The 18,643-nt window shown below is 47.3% G+C and overlaps 1 protein-coding gene across 1 annotated transcript in view; it reads left to right on the forward strand.

The window, feature by feature from the left end:
- CCNJL (cyclin J like) overlaps positions 1-18,643 on the forward strand; it is a 62,372-nt gene that overhangs the window by 33,290 nt on the left and 10,439 nt on the right. The window contains exon 3 of the mRNA XM_003781986.2: positions 1,251-1,464. Coding sequence (XP_003782034.1) covers positions 1,251-1,464 — 214 coding nt within the window. The remainder of the gene's footprint in view (positions 1-1,250; positions 1,465-18,643) is intronic.

An 18,643-nucleotide genomic window follows, 5' to 3' on the forward strand; every position in this document is an offset into this window, starting at 1 on the left:
CCCTGGGTAGAGTACTGTGGCATCACAGCTCACAGCAACTTCAAACTCTTGGGCTTAAGCGATTCTCTTGCCTCAGCCTCCCAAGTACCTGTGACTCCAGAGGCCCTCCACAATGCCCGGCTATTTTTGTTGTTGTTGTAGTTGTCATTGTTGTTTGGCAGGCCCAGGCCAGTTTGAACCTGTCAGCCCCGGTGTATGTGGCCAATGCTCTAGCGGCTGAGCTATAGGCGCCAAGCCTTTTCTTTTTTGTTTTTAGTTTGGACACAGAGTCTCACTCTGTTGTCCTGGGTAGATAGCCATGGTGTCATAGCTCACAGTAACCTCCAACTGTTAGGCTTGAGTCTGACTCTTGCCTCAGCCTCTCAAGTAGCTGGGGCTCCACATGCCCACCATAATGCCTGGCTAGTTTTACTATTTTTAGTTGAGACAGGGTCTCGCTCTTGTTCAGGCTGGTCTCAGTCTTTTGAGCTCGAGCAGTCCACCTGCCTTGGCCTCCCAGAGTGCTAGGATTATAGGCATATACCACTGCCTGGCCAATTTTGCTTCTTTTTAGTTTCCCTATTTGACAACATGCTACTGAAACATTTCATAAATAAATAGTACCCATTAATACTTTGGTGAAATGGTAAATATGGTAGGTACTATATATAAGAAGATTTTTTTCTGTCACAAAAATCTTTGTTGATTTATTATTTTTTTTTTGTTGTTGGTTTTCCTCGTGTAAGACAAATACATTCAGGCAGTGGATACGTTGCAAAGTAAAACTGTCCTCCTGAGCTGTGGCCCTAAGAGGTCACTGCGTGCTGGGCATTTTGCATACATTTTTCTTTTAATCCTCAGCCACTGAGGAGGAAACAAAGGTGAAGGCAGGTGATCAGGGTCACTCAGCTTGGCTGAGTAGCTGAACCCAGGGTTTGAATGCTCTGACCTAGAGGCCTCCGTTCTTTTACAGCCTTATGTATCTCAAACAACAGATCTTTTTCCTGGGAACAGCTGGCTTCCTCTGTCATCCTGTAGGCCTCTGATAGTTTATGACCCTGCACTTAGTGAAAGTGGGTGGGAGACAGCTCAGGGGTTTCTGGAACAGAGGGGCTGCCATTCTAGGACTTATAGGAAAACAAACAAGCATCTGGAGGGCGTCATTGCTTTCCATCCAGCCAGCAGCCTGGCCCTAAGGTCTCTGTTTTCTGGGGCATCCCATGCTCTGGAGAGGCAGCCCTGACCCCCCTTCTGCCCTGCCTATCCTCCAGGAGCTGAAGCTGCCCACCTTCCGAGCCCACTCCCCACTCCTGAAGAGTCGCCGGTTCTTTGTCGACACCCTGACCCTGCTGAGCAGCCACTGCCAGCTCTGCCCTGCTGCCCGGCACCTGGCTGTCTACCTGCTGGACCACTTCATGGATCGCTACAACATTGCCACCTCCAAGCAGCTGTACACTGTGGCTGTCTCCTGCCTCCTGCTCGCAAGTAAGTGGAAGCCCATTCCCTCCTCTGTACCATGCTGCCTCTGCCTCTCAGCAAGCCTGGCTGCTCCCGTAGCTTTGACACTTCAGTGGTCTCTGAGTGTCTTTCGTGTACATCTTTCATGGCATGTGAACTGTGTTGACAATCATCACCATTTTTAGCATCTTTGATGTACGTGCATACCAGGCTAAGTGATAGGATTTTAACACTTTGATCTTAATTAATCCACACATGTCCCAAAGAGACAGATCTTAGTACTCCGTTCTACCAAGGCACAGAGAGGTTAAGAAACTTGCTTTGGGTTGCCCAGGCAGTATAGGGCAGACAGAATTTGAGCCCAGAACGGCATGTGCCAGAACCTGCACTCCTAATTAACCTCATGTCTCTTCCCGTCTTGTAGGGGGGGACTCTGAATGTGCTGGGTGGCAACCCCAGCAACTCTTGTTCTTAGAGGTGCTTAGAAATGTGACTACTTGGCTCAGTGCCTATAGCTCAGGTGGCTAAGGCGCCAGCCACATACATCAGAGCTGGCGGGTTCAAATCCAGCCCGGGCCTGCCAAACAACAATGACAACTACAACCAAAAAATAGCCGGGTGTCATGGCATGCACCTGTAGTCCCAGCTACTTGGGTGGCTGAAGCAAGAGAATCACTTAAGCCCAGGAGTAGAGTTTGCTGTCAGGAGTTGGAGGTTGCTATGAGCTGTGATGCCACAGCATTCTACCCAGGGTGACAGCTTGAGGTTCTGTCTCAAAAAAAATAAAATAAAATATATACATATATATACATATAAAAGAAATGTGACTGTTGATTTGGACCTATGCAAGACCAATTATGTGGTCACCAGGCCTGGGCTCAACCCCCTTGGGGTTTGCATCTTCCAAGCAGGTCTCCTGAAAGCACAGACTCTGTCAGCCTTGATAGGGAATACTGTTTTAACTTGCTGTTGCTGAGATAATCTTAAAATGCAGTTGTACGGTGCCACCCTGCCACTTAAGATTGCCTCATGATTTACCAACAGTCTGAGGATAAAGATCGAGTCTCTGCCCATTCTATTCAGAGGCCTCAGGCTCAAAGTGACTGGATGCAATTAGGATATTTGTTTGACATCTAGTATTTTATCTTTGAACTTCAATCAGATTCTGCTTTCTCCACAATGTGCTATTGTCTTATTTTATTAATTGACTAATTGATTGAGACTCTGTCTTACTCTGTCTCCCTGGGTAGAGTGCCGTGGAATCACAGCTCGCAGCTAACTCAGACTCTTGGGCTTGACTTATCCTGTTGTCTCCTGAGTAGCTGGGACTACAGGTGCCCACCACAACACCTGGCTAGTTTTTCTATTTTTAGTAGAGATGGAGTCTTGCCCTTGCTCAGGCTGGTCTCCAACTCCAGAGCTCAAACAATCTACCCACGTTGGCCACCATGCTCAGCCCTACTGTCCTACTCTATTACACATTTCCCTCACCCCATCCGTGAGCACCACGGATGTTACAGGAATATGGCTCCCATTTTCTCCTGTGGCTTTGTCTCCTCCTGGCATGCTGCCCCAAGGCCCTCAGACTCCATCACCCAGTTTGAGAAGCACAACTTCAGAGATTTCAAATTCTGTCTTGTTTTCCACCCTGGCACCTTCTGCCTGCTGCTGTTTATAATGCCATTGGCTGCTTTAGGTGTGCAGCCTCATAGCTGGTGATTTTTCTACCTTCGGTCAGCTGGAGTGGAGTTCCCATGTTATAGGTGGGAGCTAGTCTTTTTTTGTTGAGACAGAGTGTCCCTACATCACCCTCGGTAGAGTGCTGTGGCATCACAGCTCACACCAACCTCCAACTCTTGGACTTAAGCAATTCTCTTGCCTCAGCCTCCCAAGTAGCTGGAACTATAGGCACCCACCACAACGCCCGGCTATTTTTTGGTTGCAGTTGTCATTTGTTGTTTAGCTGGCTGGGCCAGGTTCAAACCCACCAGCCTGGGTGTATGTGGCTGGCACTGTAACCACTGTGCTACAAGTGCCGAGCCTGGAGAGCTAGTCTTTTGGGGAGTCTAGCTTATGAGCTATTTCATTGTCCCAGATTAACACACAAGTTCCCTTTTGCCCATCCGCAGAGGGCAGACTAAGCATGGCATTTCAGGTGCCTCAGAAGAAATCTGCACCCTATAGCCTCTGGCCTGCTGCTGTCTGTGATCCATGGGCTGTATTGAGGCCTCCTGGGGGCAGGGGACTTACATTTCCATGGGGCCGCAGAGGCCCTCCCCAAGCATCTGTCTGGGGAGCTGGGATATGAGGCACACACTGGAGATGCCTTTGTGCCACTGTCGCCTTGGCAGAGGGAGGGGACCTTTCAGACAGAGAGGCAGACGCCCCCACCCACATGTCTGAGGGCAGCAGCCAGCCTGGGGCGGCAGGATTTTTCAGGACACCTGCCATATGCTCTGGAGGCCAGAGGAAAGAAAAGTCTCCATGACAGCCTGAAATCCTATTCATTCTTCCCTCCCCTCTCCCCAGGCCACTGTCAACCACAAAGTGGGTCACCTTGCCTCAGGAAGCTTGGACTTCTGCTCATTTGGTACCAAATTATTCTCCAGTTCTTGCCCCCACCTGTCAGTTCTCAGGTTTTTAAAAGTCGTTCCAGATAAGGGCTTTTGTGTAGAAGAGACCTTTTCACCTACAGACTTCTGGCTCCATAAAACAAGGTCAGCAAAGGGCCCGTATCTGCAGGCCTATGGTAGAAAGCAGAATAAGGGAGATTTTTATTAACAGGTCATTGCATGGTGGGCATGTGGTGAAGCCACCCCCCTGTCTCTCTGTGACTAATTGTTTGTGTCTATTACCTTAACCCAAGATAGAATATAAATATAGTATGGGCCTAAATATATTACAAATATAGTTGAAACACCCCCTACTCCTTTGAGCCATAAGCACCGCCCTCAGCCCTTGTTTTGTAAGTTCAGAGAGGCCAAGGAACTTGTCCGTGATTACATGGCTTGGTATTTTGCCTTTTTTTTTTGACAGAGTCTCACTTTGTTGCTTCTGGTAGCAGGGGCAACAAAGTGCCCTGGCGTCACAGCTCATAGCAACCTCACACTCTCAGGCTCAAGCAGTCCTCTTGCCTCAACCTCCCAAATAGCTTGGACTACAGGCACCCACCACAGCAGCTGGCTAGGTGTTTTGCTTTTAAAAAAAAATTTTTTTTTTTGAGGTAAAACCAGATGTGGTAGCTCACAGTTAAAATCCTAGCATTCTTGGAGGCCAAGGCTGGAGGATCACTTGAGCTCAAGAGTTTGAGACTATCCTGGGGGAAAAATAAAACTCTGTCTCCACTATAAAGTGAATAAACTATGCAGACATTGTCATGGGCACCTGTAGTCTCAGGTACTTGAGAGGCTGAGGCAGGAAGATCTCTTGAACCCAGGAGTTTGAGGTTGCTGTGAGCTAGACTGATGCCATGGCACTCTAGCCTGGGCAACAGAGTGAGACTGTCTCAACAAACAACAAACAAACAAAAAAGCTCTTTAAAACATTGAGGTAAAATTCATATCATAAAATTACCCTTTTTGTTTGTTTGTTTTATTGAGACAGAGTTTTTTTTTCTTTGTTTTTTTTTTTGAGACAGAGCCTCAAGCTGTCCCCCTGGGTAGAGTGCCATGGCATCACAGCTCACAGGAACCTCCAACTCTTAGGCTCAAGCGAGTCTCCTGCCTCAGCCTCCCAAATAGCTGGGACCACAGGCACCTGCCACAATGCCCAGCTATTTTTTGGTTGCAGCCATCATTGTTGTTAGGTGGGCCCGGGCTGGATTCGAACCCACCACCTTAGGTGTACGTGGCTGGTACCTTAGCCACTTCAGCCACAGGCACCAAGCCGTTGAGACAGAGTCTTACTTACTCGGTCACCCTGGGTCGAGTGCCATGGCATCATCATGGCTCAGAGCAACCTCAAATTCTTGGGCTCAGGGATTCTCTTGCCTCAGCCTCCCAAGTAGCTGGCAGTACAGGCACCCACCACAATGCCTGGCTAGTTTTTCTCTTTTAGTAGAGATGGGGTCTTGCTCTTGCTCAGGTTGGTCTCAAACTTGTGAATTCATGGGATCTTCCCACCTCGGCCTCCCCACGTTTTGGGATTATAGGCATGAACCACCACCTGGCCAAAATTACCACTTTAACCATTTTAAAGTATATGATTCAATGGCAGTTAGTACATTCATACTGTTGTGTAAGTATGAATGTACTATCCTTCTATTTAGTTCTAGAACATTTTCATCAATATTCTATAAGGAATCTTTTTACCCATTAAAGTAGTCGCTTCCCACCTCCCAACCCTAGCCCTGGCAACTGCTCATCTGCTTTCTGCCTGTGTGGATTTGTGTGTTCTGGCTGTTTCTTCTAGACGCGATCATACACTATGTGTCCATCCGTGTCTAGCTTCTTTCACATAATATTTTCAGGGTTCACTCATGTGGTTGCATCTGTCAGTACTTCATTCATTTTTACAACTAAATACTCTTCCATTGTATATACCACAATTTGTTTATCCAGTCGTCTGTTGTTAGATGTTAGGGTCATTTTGACCTTTTGGGCATTCGCGAATAGTGCTGCAGTGAATATTCGGATGAAGTTTTGTTTGAACATGAGTTTTCACGTTTCTGGTCATAGGATAATTTTGTGTTGAATTTTTTGAGAAACCTTGAAGTTTCCCTTTTGTCTGGTGGTTGTTGCCCAAGGGTGACTGGGCCATTGAGTCCAGGACATGGACCACTCTGAGCAGGAAAGAAGTGGGAGGAGAGGAAGCCAGAAAGGCAAGAGGCCAAACCATGCTACCCTCTTTTGCTAGGCAGTAGCATGGCCTTCACTATAAGACCTTATTATTGGCTTGGCACCCATAGCACAGTGGTTATGGTGGCAGCCACATACACCTGGGGTGGCAGGTTCAAACCCGACCCAGGCCAACTAAACAACTGCAACAACAACAGAAGTAGCCAGACATTGTGGCGGGCGCCTGTAGTCCCAGCTACTTGGGAGGCTGAGGTAAGAGAATCCCTTAAACCTGAGAGTTTGAGGTTGCTGTGATGCCACAGCACTCTACTGAGGGTGACATAGTGAGACTCTGTCTCCAAAAGAAAAAAAGACCTTATGATGTAAGAAGGGTGAGACACATGTTTATTATAAAAATCCAAAAGATACAGAAGTACCTGTGAGAAAAGTGATTCCTGGCTCCGCGCCTGTGGCTCAAGCGGCTAAGGCGCCAGCCACATACTTCAGAGCTGGCGGGTTGAAATCCAACCCGGGCCTTCCAAACAACAATGACGGCTGCAACCAAAAAATAGCCGGGTGTTGTGGCAGGCACCAGCTACTTGAGAGGAAGAGGCAGGAGAATTGCTTGAGCCCAGGCGTTGGAGGTTGCTGTGAGCTGTGATGCCATAGTACTCCACCCAGGGCTACAGCTTGAGGCTCTGTCTCCAAAAAAAAAAAAAGTGGTTCCCTCCTGTACTCACAATCCTATTCCCTCAGTTTGGTGTGTGTCATTCCAGATCTCGGTGTACTTGTGTGTTTTGATTACTGGGGAAAAAATTCCATTTTTATTTATAGGGGGAGATGAATTATAAATTAAACTCATAAAAACTCCTTAACAAAATTGTTAGATTCCCTCTCTTCCTCCCTTTTGTATATGATTTTTTCCTTCACTGTCAAATTTTTTTTTTTTTTTTGAGACAGAGTCTCAAGCTGTTGCCCTGGGTAGAGTGCTGTGGCGTCACATAGCTCACAGCAACCTCAAACACTTGGGCTTAAGTGATACTCTTGCCTCAGCCTCCCAAGTAAGTGGGATTACAGGAGGCTGCCACAATGCCAAGCTATTTTTTGGTTGTTGTCGTTGTTTAGCAGGCCCAGGCTGGGTGCGAACCTGCCAGCCTCAATTGTATGTGGCTGGCACCCTACCCACTGAGCTATGGGCACCACCCTAATTCTTTTCTTTCTTTTTTTTTTTGAGACAGAGTCTCACTCTGTTGCCCTGGTTAGAGTGCTATGGTGTCATAGCTCAGAGCAATGTCAAACCCTTGGATTCAAGTGATTTTCTTGCCTTAGCTCCCCAGTAGCTGGGACTATAGGCACCTGCCCCAGCTCCCAGCTATTTTTTTGTTTGTTTGTTTAGCAGGCCCAAGCTGGGTTCGAACCCACTAACCCTGGAGTATGTGGCCAGTGCCCTGAGCTTACGGGAGCCCGGCCACATCATCGAATTCTAATTCCATCATACTTTTTCTTTGCAAACTTCTGTTTTCTTTCATTGTCACTTTCAGACTTCTACCCAGTCCCTGGGAAAACCAGGGTTTGGACTGCTGACTTGTTTTTCTCTGGCCTCAGAGCCCCATCCTGCCCGGAGCTGACTGCCTCTGAACTGTAAAAAGTAGTGGAAGGCGAAGCAGACAAACTCATCTGTTTCTTGGGGTAAAATTCTGACTTCCAGTTTTTGCAGGTGGCTTTCATTGCCAGGAGGGGGTCATGAGGCCTTTCTGCCAGTGTCCAGGCCTTTCGGGACTCTGTAAATCTCATGCTGTGCTGAGCTAAGCTGTAGAAAGGCCCATCTCCTTACTGTAGGTTTTTAAAATTAGGAATAGCATAGTCACTTGTAAGTGAGGTTTGAAGAATAAAATAAAAATGTTTTGTCCCTTCCCACTCTCCCAAAATAATTGTAGGCAATAGTTTCTTGGGTCTTCTTACAAAATTGACGTCTTTTATTTTTCTAAATAAGTTCTGTGCATATACAGACACCCAGTGGATCCTCGTCATTTACGGATTCTGTACTTGTGAATTTGCCTACTCAATAAATTGTTTCTGTAAACCCAAAATCAATGACAGTGCTTTGCGATATTCATGGACATACGCGGAACAGTGAAAAATCTGAGTTGCCCTGTATGCATATTCCTGGCCGAGATGGAATGAGGAGCACTCTGCCTTTTGTTTCAGCTTTCATACTGTAAACAGGTGTCCTTCTTTTGGTCTATTTAGTACCACATTTTTCATATTTTTGTGCATTTTGGTGGTGACTTTGATTTAAACTATCCCCAAACATAGGGCTAACGTGCTATCTGGTGTTCCTAAGCTCAAGATGGTTTCAATATCTCTTCTCAAGAAAATGTGGGCTCGGTGCCTGTGGCTCAAGTGGCTAAGGCGCCAGCCACATACACCTAAGGTGGCGGGTTTGAATCCAGCCCGGGCCCGCCAAACAACAATAATGGCTGCAACCAAAAAATAGCCAGGTGTTGTGGCGGGCGCCTGTGGTCCCAGCTACTTGGGAGGCGGAGGCAGGAGACTTGCTTGAGCCCAGGAGTTGGAGGTTGCTGTGAGCTGTGATGCCACAGCACTCTACCCAGGGGGACAGCTTGAGGTTCTGTCTCAAAAAAAAAAAAAGAAAGAAAATGTGTGTTAGCTGGGTGGGCAGTGCATGCCTAGTCCCAGCTATTTAGGAGGTTAAGGCAGGAGGATTGCTGGAGTTTAGGAGGCTATCCTGCAGTGTGATTACACCTGTGAATAGCTACTGCACTCCAGCCTGGCCAACATAGTGAGGCCCTGTCTCTAAAACAAAAAGGGCACAGTGGCTCTTGCCTATAATCCTAGTATTCTGAGAGGTGGATGTAGGTAGATTGCTTGAGTTCAGGAGTTCAAAACCAGCCTGAGCAAGAGTGAGACCCCATCTCTACTAAAAAATAGAAAGACCAGCTGGGTAGTAGGGCATATCCTTAGTCCCAGCTACTTGGAAGGCTGAGGCAAGACGATTGCTTAAGTTTAAGAGTTTGAGGTTGCTATGAGTTATGATGCCACGGCACTGTACTAAGGGCAACAAAGTGAGACTCTGTCTCCAAAACAAAGAGTTAGCATGCTGTCGTCTGTAAGTTTAATGATAAGGAATCAATAATATGTTAACCAAATACACAAAACAGATTACATATTGCTAGATTGAAGAAATATGGGCAGAGACTTGTAGGAACCTAACCCCATATCTTCGCCTAGAAGCAGTGATTCAGTATTCACTAATTTAGTGTTCAAGGTGACTTCATAGAACATAACTACCAAGAATAACAAGAATCGCTGGATATATTTACACAAGTGGATTAATACTAAAGGTGCTTTAGGGCACATCTTTCTCCATCAGCCTGTATGGATTTATTTTCCTCTTTTTGTTGACTATAGAGTTCTCTATTGATGAACTGTTTGGTTGCCATCCATCTTTTTTTCCCACTATACACAATATGACAGTGGGGGCACTGGCCCCATATACCAAGGGTAGCAGGTTGGAACCTGGCCCTGCCAAACTGTAGCAAAAAAATAATCACCTAAGCCCAAGAGCTGAAGTTGCTGTGAATTGTGCCACCATGGCCCTCTACCGAAGGCAACAAAGTGAGACTCTGTCTTAAAAAACAAACAAACAACAACAAAAAAACCCCAATATGATAGCGATTGCCCTTTTCTCTGTCTTTGTACATTTAAGGTCAATTCCCAGAGGTGGATTTGTTTGGTGCAGTGAAGAGTTTGATAGTGCCAAATTATCTTGCAGAAGCTGTGGGTGTTTTTGTTTGTTTGTTTTGTTTTCTTTTAAGATAGAGTCTCACTTTGTCACCTTCGGTAGAGTGCCATGGCATCATAGCTCACAGCAACCTCAGACTCTTGGGTTCAAGCGATTCTCTTGCCTCAGTCTCCCGACTACAGGCACCTCCCACAATACCAAGCTATTTTTTAGAGACAAGGTCTTGCTCTTGCTGGTCTCAAACTCCTGAGCTTAGGCAGTCCACCTGCCTCAGCCTCCCAGAGTGCTGGGATTACAGGTGTGAGCCACCGCTCCTGACCCAAGGGTGTTTTTTGTTATTGTTTTATTTTGTGTGTGGTGGTGTTTTTTTTTTTTTTTTTCTTTTGGTGAGACAGAGTTTCACTCTGTCACCCTGGGTAGAGTGCCAGGCATCATAGCTCACAGCAACCTCCAGCTCTTGGGCTTAAGTGATTCTCTTGCCTAGCCTCCCAAGTAGCTGGGACTACAGGTGCCCGGCACAATGCCCGGCTATTTTTTAGTTGTAGTTGCCATTGTTGTTTGTCAGGCCTGGGTTGGGTTCAAACCCCCCAGCTGCAGTGTATGTGGCTGGCACCCTAGCTGCTCAGCTATAGGCGCTGAGCCTGTTTTGATTTTTTGAGACAGGGTCACACTCAGTTGCCTAGGCCAGAATGCAGTGGTGGCATCCTGGCTTACCTTGAGGAGGTTTTAACTTGAGCAGACTGACAGCTAATGAGTCTGATCTTATTTCATTCCTTTTTTAAATTTGTTTTTGAGACAGAGTCTTACTTTTGTCACCCTTGTTAGAATGCTATGGCGTCACAGCTCACAGCAACCTCAAACTCGTGGGCTTATGTGAATCTCTTGCCTCAGGCTCCCAAGTAGTTGGGACTACAGGGCCTGCCACAACATCTGGCTATTTTTAGAGATAAGGTCTCGCTCTGGCTCAGGCTAGTCTCAAACATGTGAGCTCAGATAATCCACCTGCCTCGGCCTCAAGATCTCCTATTTCTCAAACTGAAACACTTTTCTCCACCTAAACAGTAAACTGTTAAAAGATGAGCAGCGTCCCTTCTCCATCCTGCCCCCTCACCAGTGTCCACTTGTGGCTTTCCTTCTGTGCTCCCAGCAGGGACAGCATATATTTGCATTCTGAGTTTCCACCTTTCCCTGTTCAGGATGCGCAGACAAGGAATCATTTCCAGACCGATTGCTTGTAGGGTTCTTCAGGCCAGAAATCAATAGTAGCCTCATGTTAATCTTAGGGCAGGTACCAGTAAAGGCTATTGCCTGCCAGGTACTTTAACTGGGGGCTTCAGGACATTCTAGGAGAAGCTTGTCTTTTTCCCAGTAAACCAGCATCGTTCCCCTATGCCCTGCCCCCTCTCCCCGGCCACATACCCGTGTTTTGACACTTGGCAAGTGTTATTTCTGAAAAACAATTTCTTTGACACCAAGGCAACATGGCTGGAGAATTTAGAAACCTGAAAGCAGTCCTCATCCCTCCTGGTGGACGAGAGTGGACTGACAGGATGAAGTTAAGCACAGCAGCTCTCCCCAAGGCTGAGGATGCTTGAGATGCCGCCAGAGCTCTAATTGTAGGCTGTGGCAATGCAAGTGGTGATTTTTCTAGGTTGTCTTTCTCAGGGCTGTATTTTGGACAAAGCATAAAATGTATTGATAGAATTAACCCCAAATCTTAACGGCAACTTGGCAGCCCCTTGGCAGGAGAGGATTTAACAGCTACTTGCATCTCACCCAAGAGCAGACAGGAGGAGCGCTTCTTTCTCCCCCGCCGTGAAGAGCATCTGAAATGTTCTGAGCACGCCAGGATAGCTCTTGGACTTGATGTGTGCACTTAATGTGACAGTTATTTTTTTTTTCCTTCTAAAATGCTGCTGCAACATGGATGGTATGTTGGTCACACGGCACAAAGAGGACTGGGAAGGGTAATCTGTCACATGAGGGCCTAGCCGAGCAGATCCAGGCTCTGGGCTTGAATGTCACCACTGCACAGTGAGCTAGCTGAAGACATGGTGATTTTCCATTTCCTGTTCCCGTCCCTGCAGACTGGCAGGCTGCAAGCTATTTCAGAGGAGGGATTTTGTGTGAACTGCCTGTCAGACAGCTGGCTGGGCCGGAAACTCTTTAAATTGTGCAATTGGCCTTAGCAAGTCTAGCGCCCAGACCTGTTTGTCCAGGGCCAGGGTTTCTGGGTTTTGAGTGGCTTTTGTTTTGGTTTGTTTTCAGGGAGGGGGGTCTGGATCTCAAGCTGAATGAATTAATTTGAATGGGCGTTGTTTGGGAACCTCTGAACCACACAGAGAAATCATTCACAAAATATGTATTTGACCTCTACTATATTGGAGGTGCTCTTGGTCCCCGGGAGACAGCTGTGAGTGGAAGGAATAACTGTAGACCTTGTCACTGAAGATGAGAGCCATTCCACATGCGTGTGCCTACTATGCGCTGGGCCTCTGCTAATGTTGGGGGGATGGTGGAACACAGAACAGATGGAGCCCTCGTCCTCAAGCTGCTTGTGATCTGGACACATCTAAAGAAGCAGCCTTCAAGCCTGGCATTACCAGCAGGTCTCTGACTGGACAGGTTCCAAGAACAAACCAGCCGCCCTTCTAAGAAAATGCAAGAGTCCTTACTATTCGAACAGCCTGATGGGCACAGGGAGATGACTAGGACGTTGACATCAGCAGCCCACCCTTCTCTGCACACTGGTCACCTACCTCGTCATTATCGTCAGTAGTGATAGGACCAGCAGGGCAGCTTGGGTTGGTTTTGAAATGAGGTCCAGAAGGAAGTATGCCAGCCTGTTACATCCCTGTGAGGGGAGATTAGAGATTATTTTTATGCTTGGAGTGTTTGCCTGAATTTTCAGGATTGTCTTCAAGGAGTGTGTGCTGCCTCTCCTTTCCCCCTAAGTCTTAATTTTAATTACAAGCATTTCAGCGTCTAGACAGGAAAAGTCTCTTCTTTGTCACGGACATGATGGGGTTTCTGAGACTCTTCTAGGAAAGTCTGACACCTCCTGACTTGTGGGCACTTGTAAAAGGAGTTCATGACGAGGTATTTTTGGACCAGAGTGGACTTACATTCTGGAACCTTCTCTGGTAGTGACTCTGTCAGGTCTGGCTTCTAGGTTCTCATCAATAATAGCCTTGTGCACTCTGAGGAGTTTAAAATGTTTTTCCTTTGTGGGGGAGAAATATTTGTTCCTTATAGAATAGAAGAGATAGAAAAGATTTAAAGGGTAAGAGAAAAATAATTTATAATCTCACTATGTTTTTCTCCCCCTATACCCAGAATTTAGTGGGGGAAGGTAAATCCTAGCCTCCGTGATGCTAGAATAGCTAATGTTCATCAAATGTTTACATGTCAGGCAGTGTTGGGAGTTTTTTACACATATTTTCTCATTTAATCCTCAAAATAATCCCGTGGCCCTCAGCCAGTATACGACACGGCCTTGGTCGCACGGCCAGACCACTTCCTTTCTTGCTGTACCAGGAAGACTCAGGTCAGCCGGTGGAGAGACTGCTGGTCCTCTGCTTTCTGAACCAGCAGAGCAGCACTTTCAGCTGACCTGGGTGAATACATCAGCCCTCAGGACCGGCTCCCATGTCTGGAAGAGGCTTCCCTCTGGACCTGGAGAGCAGTGGCCAACGCGGCCTCTCCTTGTTCTTCTGTCTGCTGGCAGCAGAGGGTGGAACAGAGGATGCCAGGCCGTGGTGCCCACACGTTGGACACAGTAGCCCTGTGTCCAGAGGCAGCCCCTGGTGAGCTGGGAACAAGCATTCTGCACAGCAGTGACACAGAAACCCTCGTGACAGGAGAGAACCCTGTCCCTCCACATGCAGCTCTTGCTCAGCCCTGGCCCCAGATGCCAGTTGTCTACTCAACAAACGGCCCCTGCCTCACAGGGCCTGCTTGCAGACAGCCAGTGAAATTTTGGGGGTCGCTTTTAAGCAGAGCATAACTAAGTGAGAGATTTGCTGAGGCCACAGTGTAAAGTGATCACACAAGCTTCTCCATCCTGACACAGGAAAGTTGTTGCACCAAAAAGAAAGCCCATGTGTGACCCACTTGGCTGAATGCCACCTTCGAGCCAGGAGGCATTTTCACAATTTCCTCCTGAAGAAAACAACCATCCACGACCTCACCTGTGGTTTCTGATTTTAAAATTGGTTTTAGGTGACTGGGTGCAGTGGCTTACTCCTGTTTTCTTAGCACTCTGGGAGGCCAAGATAGGCTTGAGTTTAGAAGTTCAAGACCAGACTGAGTAAGAGTGAGACCCCGTCTCTACTAAAAATAGAAAAAATTAGCTGGGCATTGTGGTTGGTGCCTGAAAGTCCCAGCTATGTGTGAGGTCGAGGCAGGAGGATTGCTTGAACCAGGGTTTTGAGGTTGCTGTGAGCTAGGTGAGGCCACACTCCGGCATGGACAACAGAGTGAGATTCTGTCTTAAGAAGAAAAGAATTGGCTCGGCGCCTGGGGTTCAAGTGGCTAAGGCGCCAGCCACATATACCTAAGGTGGCGGGCAGCCCGGGCCTGCCAACCAAAAAATAGCTGGGTGTTGTGGTGGGCACCTGTGGTCCCAGCTACTTGGGAGGCTGAGGCAGGAGACTCACTTGAGCCTGAGAGTTGGAGGTTGCTGTGAGCTGAGATGTCATGGCACTCTACCCAGGCGGACAGCTTGAGGCTCTGTCTCAAAAAAAAAAGTCAATGTTTTTTGTTTTTTTAGGTGAGGGGTACCTTCAACATACAAAGTTTTCCAGTAGAGATTCATTCCTTTGACTTAAATTCTATCATTAGAAGAAAAAACTAAGTCCTGTTGATTGTACAGATCTTTAGTGAAAAGACTCTGGAATTAAATTGCTAAATAGCATAAGCAGAGGGAAGACTGAAGACAGGACTATTGTGGAGAAGGGGGTGGTTGGATGGGGAGAGGCTGCAAGTGTTCTGACACCCACACTGATGGGAATTCCTCCACCGAAATAGATGGATTCATCACAGAGACGATAGGATTGCAGGGAGCCTTGTGACTATATATAAGGTTTCCTGCCTACAGTATAGAAAGCTCTGAACTTTGGAATTTTTTTTTCTTTGAGACAGTGTCATTATATCACCCTCGGTAGAGTGCTGAGGCATCACAGCTCACAGCAACCCCAAACACTTGGGCTTAAGCGATTTTCTTGCCTCAGCCTCTTGAGTAGCTGGGATTACAGGCACTGGCCACAATGCTTGGCTGTTTTGTGCTTGCAGTTGTCATTGTTGTTTAGCAGACCTGGGCCAGGCTCAAACCCACCACCCTCGGTGTGTGTGGCTAGTGCCCTACTCACTGAGCTACAGGGGCCAAGCCTGGACTTTGGAATTGTTTATTCATTTACTTAAACAGAACACTAAAACTGTTTATTATTGACTTTATTCGAGAGGCTGTGCTCGGTGAACAGAATCTATGGTGTTCTACAAGACAGAGATTGGTGCTCACCCTCATGCAACAGACAGCCAGACTTTTTAACTTTGCTTATTCCCTCACCAGCTGGGTGACTGGACAACTCATTTAACCTTTCAGAGCTTCTATTTCCATGTGGAAAACACCCTCAACCTCCCAGGGTTGTTGCCAGAATTAACTGAGGGACATAAGACGCACAGTCCCTGGAGCACCCCCTACCACAGAGAAGTGAGATGGGTGCAGGACCAGCCAGTGTGTTGATGCCTACCCAACTAATGGCACTTTATAAGATCCCAGGTCTGGGCTCAGCACCCGTAGCTCAGTGAGTAGGGCGCCAGCCACATGTACCCAGGCTGGCTGGTTCAAGCCTGGCCCAGGCCTGCTGAACAACAATGACACTGCACCAAAAAAAAATAGCCAGGCCTTGTGGGGGGCACCTGTAGTCCCAGTTACTTGAAGGTGGAGGCAAGAGAATTGCTTAAGCCCAGGAGTTTGATTTTGCTGTGAACTGTGACATCACGGCACTCGACAGAGGGCGACATAGTGAGACTCTGTCTCAAAAAAAAAAAAAAAATCCCAGGTCTGGAGTGCAAAAAGAATAAATACCACGTTCAGTAAATAATACCACAGCAGCTACCGCTGTTTATGAAGTACTTCCTATATTCTAGGTCCTGTGGCCGGCATGTTACCTATGAATCCTCCTTGAGCCCTCCCTATCACCCCATGGGGGGTGAGTTTCCAAGTGATTGCCCATGATCACATAGATTAGAGCAGGAGAGGAAACCAGCCTGAGCAGGAGCGAGACCCTGTCTCTATTAAAAATAGAAAAATTAGCCAGGCATCATAGTGTATTCCTCAAGAGACTGAGGCAGAAGGATTGCTTGAGCCCACGAGTTTCAGGTTACAGCACGCTATGATGATACCATTGCACTCTAGCCTGGGCGACAAAGTGATACTCTGTAAAAAACAAAACAGAACAGGAGAGTGAGGATGAGCCTGAACTTGAGGCCCTTGGGGAGAGCTTTCTTGCCTGTTTCCCCATTGGGGACCTTCCTGATAATCCTGGCTCTCTCTGGTTTCACTGACTCCAAGGCCATAAATAAAGCTGGTGGGAGTTCTGCCCTTCCTCTGTCACTTCTTTCCCCTCTGGGCATCAGCAAGTTCTCTACTCAGCCTTGGCCTGCCTGCAGCTCCCCATCCCCCACCCTGTACACTGGCCACCACACTGGGGAAAAGCCCTTGCCACCAGAGCTTTCTTCTCCCTCTTGAGTCCCTGCCATCTCACTGTCTAGCACTCCCCACAGTGGCATGGGAAGATGTCAGGCCCCACCTTGCACCAGTAGGCAGCTCCTGGCCCCTGCGGCCACCTCCCACATCTGTCCTTCAACATTTGCATCCTGCAAAGTGGGACAGGCAGGAGGGGTGTGGGGTAATCATGGGGTCTCAGCTCCTCATCAGATTTGGTTCTCATTTTCAGATAAAATGAGGAAAAAGATTTTTAAACAGGAGAGTGACCATTCTTGGGAAAGAATAGCTTTGCCTGTCTTTAAAAGCATTACATTTCTTTAGGAAAGAAAAGTGGCTGGCTGTTGCTTTAAAATCTAGTTCTGTTTAGCTAAGAAATTTTGGCCTCATCTGAGCCTAGGGTTAGCACCTGAGTGGGCAGCACGTTACCCTGAGTGGCACTAAATGACCTTCTGTCCAGGTACGGACTGCTGGGGGAATTAAGTAAGTGAGTACAGAACACAGCCTGTCTACTTGAAGGTAAGCTGTGCCCAGGCCTGGGCAGTGGGAATGGGGGCAGTGCTGCTTCTGTGCTGGTTACCTTTTTGTTAAGTTTTTTTAGGGGGAGGTGGAGGGGCAGGTTTGAACCCATCACCTCTGGTATGTGGGGCCAGTGCCGTAGTCCTTTGAGCCACAGGGGCCCTGCCCTTGTTGTTTTTTGAGACAGAGTCTCACTTTATTGCCCTGGCTAGAGTGCTGTGGTGTTAGCCTAGCTCACAGCATCCTCAAACTCCTAGGTTCAGTTGATCTTCGTGCCTCAGCACCCAGTTCATTTTTCTATTTTTAGTAGAGATGAGGTCTTGTTCTTGCTCAGGCAGGTCTTGAACTCCTGAGCTCTAGTGATCCGCTGGCCTTGTCCTCCTGGAGTGCTATAATAACAGGTGTGAGCCAAGTTTTATGTTCTTTACCACATTTTTTTTTTTAATTCTATGAAAAGGAAAAAACCAGTCTGTAAGCAGACATCTTTGAAGCTGGATGGATGGTATCTAGCGGCCCTCGCCTCATCTGTTCTTTGAGAGTGTAGGTCACGTGGCTGGACTCATGGTCATCACTTTACTAACTATAACCTGCCACCTATCACCCAGACACTAGCCTGGGGAGTGGTGTGCAGGGTCAGCCAGCCAGGTATATAAAGGGCTCGTGAGAGGTGTTACACACCGCAGATCACCACCAACACTGAGGGTGCACAGGTGTGTACCTGCCTCTGAGAGTAAGTGCTTTGACAGGGGTAGGATCTGTCCCAAACTTAGGAGGATGTTGATGAGACTCCTGTCATTCTAATTTATGACAATGTGAACATCAAAAATAACCTATTACTGAACACCAGATGATAGGAAAAACGAAGTAGACAATGTGATAGGTGATAGAATTCTTTTAGTTTTTTGAGGGAGACTCTGTCACCCTGGGTAGAGTGCTGTGGTGTCATGGCTCATAGAAACCTCAAACTCTTGGGCTCAAACAATCCCCTTGCCTCAGCCTCTTGAGCAGCTGGGACTACAGGTGTACATCACCACATCTGGCTAGTTTTTCTATTTTTGGTAAAGATGGGGAGCCGGTCTTGATTTTGCTTGAGCTGTTCTTGAACTCCAGAGTTCAGGCAATCCACCTGTCTTGGCCTCCCAGAGTGCTAGGTGTAAACCATCATGCCCGGCCTTTACAAAGTGATAGGATTTTTAAAACTTCTTTTCCCAGTGTAATAATTTATTTAGGAAAGGATCACCTGCATGTGCCAGGCCATCAAGTTAAAAGTTGCTGAGAACAGGATATTCACAGAGTCTCAAAGCCTCACAGATTACTTACTAATTTCACAGGAAAGATTTTCCTTTAAGATCTGGTATGACCGGCTCAGCGCCTGTGGCTCAATTGGCTAAGGCGCCACCCACATATACCTAAGGTGGC

The sequence above is a fragment of the Otolemur garnettii genome, unplaced genomic scaffold (assembly GCF_000181295.1).
Source record: "Otolemur garnettii isolate 467f Iridium unplaced genomic scaffold, OtoGar3 scaffold00003, whole genome shotgun sequence".
Classification (NCBI taxonomy): Eukaryota; Metazoa; Chordata; class Mammalia; order Primates; family Galagidae; genus Otolemur; species Otolemur garnettii.